Source organism: Pogonomyrmex barbatus, unplaced genomic scaffold (assembly GCF_055798465.1).
Source record: "Pogonomyrmex barbatus isolate J1 unplaced genomic scaffold, ASM5579846v1 scaffold17, whole genome shotgun sequence".
NCBI lineage: Eukaryota > Metazoa > Arthropoda > Insecta > Hymenoptera > Formicidae > Pogonomyrmex > Pogonomyrmex barbatus.
Window position 1 is genome coordinate 2829227 of NW_028297113.1, and position 8138 is coordinate 2837364.

Genomic DNA, 8138 nt, shown 5'->3' on the forward strand with positions numbered 1-8138 from the left:
GATATTATTATTTGCACGTATCTTCCGTACGCAGATCGATTTGATTGCCATAAAACTAATTTCAATTAATTTTTCTTTTATAAAGACGAAGAATAACAAGACATTTATACAAATATTTCACACATAAGGAAGATAGAGAACAAAAGTGTGCAAGTGTGCAAATTGAGTTTTGTATAACAAACAAACTAAAAAGAATAATTAACATATGACGTGAATTGCATAAAGTTTTTCTTTCTGAAAACAGAAAGGTGCAGTAATACATTTTTTTAACTTTTTCTACACCTAATTTTAGGCTTAAGGTAGCCATGAGTTTTAATCCTGCGGACTCCGGGGACGGGATCCTGATGTATTGTTCCCAAAGTGACGAAGGCCTCGGAGATTTTGCAGCTCTTGTGATAAAGGACAGGCACGTCGAGTTTCGCTTCGACATCGGCTCCGGAGTAACGACGATAAGATCACCCTATGCCGTTCAACCCGGTATATGGACGTACGTTACCGTAAATCGAGATTTCAAGGATGCGAAACTGTCGGTGAACGGCGAGCCGTTTGTCGAGGGCAAATCATCCGGAACTGCGAGAACCATGTACCTAAATACGCCTCTGTACATCGGAGGAATAGATCATAGAAGGATCACGATCAATCGGAACATCGGCATCGATCGTAGCTTCCGTGGATGTATAAGCGAGGTGAGAAAATTATTATACAAAACTTTTGTAATTGTTTTCATAATTCTGTTTTTTAATATTATTATATAATATATAAAATTTAGAATATTTAATAATTTTCCATTAGCGTAAACAAATTAAGAGATCTTCTTAATTGATTTTAATTTATTTTTCAAATATTTTAATACATTTTATATCATCGTTTTTAATCAGAGATCTAAATTTTGACAAAACTCTAAAATAAAAATTATTTATATAAGAAATAATGTATAGTTAAAAATATATAATAATGACAATTCCATCCAGTAAGTGGAGAAAAGGACATTTTATTTAACGTGTGTATTTTTAAATCTGTGTTTTTAATAATACAGCTCGAAGTCGCATCCGTCAGTGTAGACATAATAAAATCATCGATCGACGCGGCCAATATCGAGGATTGTTCCGAACCTCATCCGAATCAGACGATGTTCCATACGACTATCAGTACTCCGGCATCCACACAGCCGCCGACAACGTCGTACGATCCTTGCGCATCGAATCCCTGCATCCATGGCCAGTGTCGTATAAATCCGAACGGGAATGGCTACTCGTGCGAATGCGAATATGGATACGCGGGCATAAACTGCGAGAAAATGCAGAAGCAATGCGAATTTCTCAACCCGTGTAAAAACGGTGGTACCTGCACGAATCTCCACGATTCGTACAAATGTGACTGTCGTCTCGGTTACAACGGGAAGGATTGCGAAAAGCGTGAGTGATATTACTTATACTTCTAAATTAAAATCATTTATCAGAAAAGAAATATAAATTTCTGACGCCGTTTAAAAATATACATGTACATAAAAGAAATAGAAATTATTTATCGTGACAGACATAGAGAGAGAGAGAGAGAGAGAGAGAGAGAGAGAGAGACTTAGAGGTGTTACAAGGCATCTCACGAAGTTAATATAATAAAAGAAAACAATAAAGATAATGATAATAATAAAAATAATATAATTAATTTGCAGTGGCAGAGATCACGTATGACGTTGCCTTCAGAGGCGACGGCTGGTTGGAACTGGACAGATCTGTCATGATGCACGAGGAAGAGCGTGAGGTTTTAGGTTTCGAGATCAGCACTAATAAAAGCAACGGATTGATCATGTGGCACGGTCAAACGCCGAACGACCTGACTCCAGACGATTACATTGCCGTTGCTGTAGTGGATGGGTAAACGATGCACCGCAATATAGAATATAATTATCTACTACTCTAAAACATTATTTTAACATTATTTTAACATTATTTTAACATTAAAACATTATTTTACATTTTAACATTATCTTAACATTATTTTGTGTCTTGTTGTTAGATACGTGGAATATCAGTACAACTTGGGCTCCGGTCCTGCCGTGATTCGCGTTACCGCCCAGCGAGTCAATGACGGTGAACGACACAGGATAATCCTGAAGCGACAGGGAAGCGACGGTAGCATCGAATTGAACGGCGAGCACACCGAAAGCGGCGTCAGCGACGGACTTCAGCAGATCCTAAACGCGAGGGGTAGCGTTTACTTAGGCGGCTTACCCGATTACGCGATGGCTTACGGCAGATACCACGATGGATTCTCCGGTTGCATTTACACGCTGGAGGTGCAGGATTCAGGGGCTATCGATATCGGCGAGAAGGCTATCAGAGGAGTAAACGTTTCGCCATGTACCAGGTAAATGCATCGCAGAATCCTAATAAGAGAAATTTTTTTTCCTCTAAATCTGTATAAATGCATTGCAATTCTCTTTACATTAAATCAAATCACATTAAATTACTTCTAAAGTGAATCATCTTTAGAATCATCTTTATCAGCATGTTCCTCAATTTAGTTTTAAATTATACTGATAAATATAACACACTGTATATTAAATTAATTGTAAGACGATTTTCTGCCGTCTGGGACGAATTTATTCTTACAGATTTTTAAATTTTTAGTAGCTTCATAACGTTTTGGATTATATTAAAAAAAGTGTAAATGTAAATATTTAAATCAACAAAATATGATTTTCAATCTCTTCAAGTCTGATGATATTTAAATTCGAGTAACACTGTGAAATAATTATGCGATGAAGATAATGTGATTAATCTTGGTGAACATTACTTTGCGCACGCTGCTTAGAGTGAGATGGATACCATCCTCACTGGTATTTACGGACGCGGAGGCGGGTGGATTCGACGCGTATGTACCACCGCCGCCCGTAAACATTATTCATCCGAAGCCCGCGTCCAATCTGGCCGCATACGACATGACGAGTTACTCATTATTGATTATACTTCAAAATCTGGTCGCTTTGACTAGAGATATTAAGGAACAAAGTGTACTTTTCACGCTGTTATGCGTAGACGCAGTTAACGTTCTCAACGGCTTATTAAGCTAAACGATAGAAAATTTTCGATCTTGCACTACTCGTCGGAAATACGCATGTCTCTTTATACCAAATCGTTATTATCGAGTCGAGCGACGAATGTACAGTATTTTAAAGGGTGTGTATTTCCGCGAGTTTGCGTGCAACATGTACAGCTAATAAATCTGTAAATTATTTAATGCTTAACACACCAACGTCGGAAGTAACACGGCGAGACCACGGTATGTTAATTATCAGTCAGCTCAAACATCCTTCATACAAATGTCATATCATTACATTTGATTTTCAATTATCATTCAATTATTCATTATGTATGATAAATAAATTTATAACTAAATATACTAAATATAGCTAAATATCGATTACATCTGTGTCTTTTTTTTTTCACTTTACAGTTATCGAACTGATAGACCTCCCATACGTGGTGACTTCATCGGAAGATTAGGAAAATAAAGAGAAGATTTGCATCTGAAGAACATATTCCGCGAATTCGTATGCGAATTAAGGAGCGGTAATATCGTTGATGTAAATACTTAACGCCAAATATATACGTTAAATTTTTCATATCTAATGTTTCGAGGAGAGAAGTATAAAGGATCAAAAGCAAATCTCTGTTGTTACACAGCTAATCAAACTTGTCAGAACATAAAGATGCAACGTTTTCCTTGCGACAATTTTATTTAACAAGAAACCTAACGAAACGCTAAGTTACATATAATATAAATGTTAGTTGTAATTTCCCTGTTATATAACAGTTACATTGTTGAGAGGGAAATTACAACTAATATTTATATTACACGTAACTTCATTTTTTTTGCTGGGAATTCTATATGCAAAAATCGAAAAGTGAAACATAGACACGTGTATTCCTTTAATGATTTATTATGAAACATCTCTTGACTAGGTAGCATGTGAAAGATACGAAAGTAACTACTGATGAAACGAGCAACAAAACAATTTTATATCCATAGATATACAAAGTCTATCTGCACTAATATATTGCTATTGATATTTTATTATTAAAATAACTATAACGTTTTATATCGCTTTATTTGTACAAAAAAAAAAAGATAGATACATTCAATTTGCAAATGACGAATCATTATTTTAAAAGCGATAGAAAATTTACGCGTCATTCTCGTTCTAGAATTCATCGTTCATCGTCAGTTGCATGTAAATACAAAGAAGAATGTAGCGATTAAGCTTTTCGATTCTCATGCCTTTCCTATTCTTCCTTTTATTCTGTTTTTTTCTCATAATCAAGCTTTGCGATATCTTAGTTTTGAGAATCAGCTGGATATGATGACTGATATGAAAGGAAGTGTTATAACGATGAAGTACATAGTTATAATTTTTCACTGCCATGTGCTGATTTATTCATATTTAATACGATAAAATTCTGCATCGTATAGGGAAATGAATTATTATTCACTGGCGTATGAGTGTAATCAAAGCTTTAATAAGACTTTGATATCTCTCCTATTATCACAAAAGACAATAAATTCTCATCACAGCCAAAATTCGTTGGAGAAACGATAAATGACTTTTTTCTATAACGATATTAAGTATTGGACTTTTACACATTTAAAAAATGTGTACATTTTTACATATATTTATAATATAAAATGTGTAAGTTGCGGATTGATGTCGACTATTATAATCCTTGAAAAATAAGATACTTGAAAAAGAAAATTGATGAACTGTTGATTCTTCGAATTCAGATTGCACTCATACCATGATGAATACTTATTATTTATCATATATACGTAGGTGCTTACATGTGATGTTAATGAAAAGGAATAAGCGGATAATCAAGGGGACTGATAAATATATGAGTGAATAATTGATGATATCATCTAACGTATGTACATTTTTTTATTAAAAGTTTTTAATCAGCCTGCGTGATATATATAAACGAAGAAAGTCACATATGAGAGAGAATAGAAATAGGAATAAGAATGGCGTAAATAAAAAATTGTGTGTTGCTACATATATAAAATTTATATCGGAAACCTGCGTATAAAGTAAACCGTAATTAGCATTCTCTGATAATCTCTATATTCGAGATCTTATGAAAGTATATAAAACGTACAATTTGATAGTAATAACAATTTTTCGGCCACCAAAAACATATATACGTATTTTCGCAATTAGATTATCTAAATATCATTCTACATATCAGTTAACGTGCAATATTTATAATATGAAACAACTATTTTGTTACATTTTTAAACAATAAATTAATTTTAATTTTTCTATATCATCGAATTATATTAAATAAATGGAATGTTTTAGTATCAGTATAATTTACCGCTTAATTAACTGCCAATTAAATACATTTTTCCTGTGTATCTATTTTATAAAATATATGGTAAAAAGTAGAATATCCATAGTATTATTAAATATTATACAGAAAAAATTCGCATTCAATACATTTTTTTTTAATTATACGTAATTAATATTTATTTCGTCAAGAGAAATCATCTAATTTATACTTTTTAATTTTTTTTATATACATATAACATACGTACTGTAGGGTTATTAATATATATAATGTTTTATTAATATATATTCTTTGCCATGCCATAATCAGATTGATCAGCTAAAATTGTTGCGCATAATAAAAACAATATCATTGAACGAGATTCTACAGATTGCCTTTGATATTATTTGAGAAGTGAGATACTGAGATAATGTATCATAGTTCCCATAGAATTTTCTACGTTCGCTACGACTCTATTGTAACACACTGTAAATGATCATGTACAGAAGAAGAAAAATCGATGCATATACTTGTATATTACATTTAACACACTTTAATCATACACTTCGACATCGAATGAACGCTTTTTGGATGTTCATGCAAGCATTAGTTACGTGACTACTGTAATATGTATATTGCGTTATATGTACAGGGTGCAATGACAAATTTCTGATCTGAAATGCCTTCTTTACGCAATTGCGGCATTCGGGTATGAATAATGCCAGTGGCATCCTAACTAAAACACCTCAATTAAGAGCGATGTTTCAGGTAATAGCTAGTATTGCTCCACCCTGTATATAAAATCATACTGAAAGTATCTACTATAATATATATTATATATAAATGTAGTTTATTGTTACATAATAATTCTTCAAAGAAAATGAGACAATAAATTATAATTTTGCTAACAAATTGTGTAATCTTTATTGTCTAAACATTTTGAATTTCTCTATTCAGAAATGTAATTTGTATTTTGTCACTTTTTTCTAATGAAAATTTGCAGAGAATATATAAGGATATATTCACAAATATTTATTTGCAAAAAGTATATATTATTATTTTTAGCAGCGCATACATGTAATCATTTAGTAACAAGTACTACTTATGTTAAACCTGAGAATTTATTCATACATAAAAATTTTTAAATATGAAATTTACAATTAAATGAATATGTAAATTGGCATCAAGTATACATATAATATCACAAATAATTAAAATTATTTAAATGATAAATGAAAACAAAAACAGTGATGGTGACAGTTAATAAGTTATCTTTTTATAAATGTATATATATAAAAAAAACTTCTATATTTGATTAATGAAATTAATTTCTATAAATATACAAAACATGTTTCTTTTAATATATTAAAATTAAATATATAAAATGAGATTTTATAGCAGTGTTAAATGCTACGAATTGATTTTATATCCAGAGATAAATGGAAGTCCAGTACCTACTTTTTCTTGATATTTAACATAGTCTTCACCAAAGAAATTTAATAAAGTCATTTCTTCAATAAGAACACGATCATGGAAGAAAGTCCATGACATCAATGTGTATGCAAGAATGCATAGTGGATTTTGAAGTATCAACTGCAATAAAAATTTATAAATGAGCAATGATAAAAATAGAGCCAAATGTCTAATTATAGAATATTTATGTTGCACCTGTGTTCCTATAGACCAATAAAACCACCCTACATAACTAGGATGCCTGCAAATATTATATACACCATGTGTAATAAGTTCGTGATTGTCGTTTTTTTCACTTTGTACGACATGATTAAAATTGTGCTTTGCAGTACAAATTGCTAGCTTTCTCATAATTTCACCAGAAATACATAATGCCAGACCAAAATAAGACACAGGAGACAGCAATTTCATTCTTTGAAAGTAATGCCTTTCTATAAGAAACTCGATCCAACTAAGACATGCTGCTATTCCATATTCTATGCTATGATTGAGAATGAAACTGTTGATTGATAATACAGCTGGATTCGTCCATGCTATAGCTAGAAATTCCGAATAATGAAAACTTGTTAATACCGCTGTATAAATGCCAAACACCTGCCATGATGGCGGAGCATTGATCGATACTAAAATACCAATTCCAAATACATATCCAAGAAACAATGCTCTGACTGCCACCTATAAAAAAAAAAAGAAAATATTTTCAGCTTAAAGTTATAATTTATGCATACATATATAATAATACATATATAATACCTACTTGATAAGTAAAACCGCGAAATATCAGAAATGCGAATACATTTATGAGAATGTACTGCATCACATGTGGAAGCCAGATATTTGTAAAATATGCGGCATAAATATTGAATCCTAACCTGAATTGTAGTTCAGGGAAAAAACAGACTAGACTCGTCACGATAAAGCAAAACAAACTAACAGCTCCATCGCGACACAACATTTTCCTTGCAAATTTTCTCGTCGACACTTTCAAAGCGATAAACAGTACTCACGAACTGGACATATCTGACCAAACCAAGTACAGTACAGTACAGTACAGTAATTATTCTTATCTGTTTCTTATAACCTTGTTTCTTATCTGCTTCTTGTTACTCATCATGTCATCACCATAATTATACGATCTTTCCTTATGACAGAGAAGTCTCAATTTTGTGCGCTTTATTGAAACAATGAAAATGTTTTACCTCACACAGTTAGAATAATTAATCTTTTCGAAAAAGTAAACAAATCTATGAATGCCATAGACTGCCATAGACGTAAGAAACATCTGAACAGAGCTCAAAATACCTTTATCGCTGTGGGGAGCAATTCTAAATAAAGGGAAAA

The 8138-nt window shown here is 32.2% G+C and overlaps 2 protein-coding genes across 32 annotated transcripts in view; one reads left to right on the plus strand and one right to left on the minus strand.

Annotated features, from left to right (window-relative positions):
• Window positions 1-6236, plus strand: part of trol (terribly reduced optic lobes) — a 159640-nt gene extending 153404 nt beyond the window's left edge. For 30 of the 31 annotated variants that reach the window (XM_089074592.1, XM_089074595.1, XM_089074597.1 and 27 more), the window contains 6 exons: window positions 293-686; window positions 1037-1415; window positions 1673-1874; window positions 2017-2367; window positions 2815-3282; window positions 3457-6236. In XM_089074592.1, the coding sequence (XP_088930718.1) occupies window positions 293-686; window positions 1037-1415; window positions 1673-1874; window positions 2017-2367; window positions 2815-3073 (1585 nt within the window). In that variant the 3' untranslated portion in view covers window positions 3074-3282; window positions 3457-6236. The remainder of the gene's footprint in view (window positions 1-292; window positions 687-1036; window positions 1416-1672; window positions 1875-2016; window positions 2368-2814; window positions 3283-3456) is intronic. The other variant, XM_089074601.1, reaches the window with a different exon arrangement.
• Window positions 6237-6355: 119 nt separating this feature from the next.
• ste14 (isoprenylcysteine carboxylmethyltransferase ste14) lies at window positions 6356-8060 on the minus strand. Its single transcript, XM_011642294.3, has 3 exons — window positions 7555-8060; window positions 6993-7472; window positions 6356-6917 (listed from the first exon to the last, which is right to left on the minus strand). The coding sequence occupies exons 1-3, from the start codon at window positions 7750-7752 to the stop codon at window positions 6735-6737; spliced, it is 861 nt and encodes a 286-aa protein (XP_011640596.2). The 5' UTR covers window positions 7753-8060; the 3' UTR covers window positions 6356-6734.
• Window positions 8061-8138: the final 78 nt, after the last annotated feature.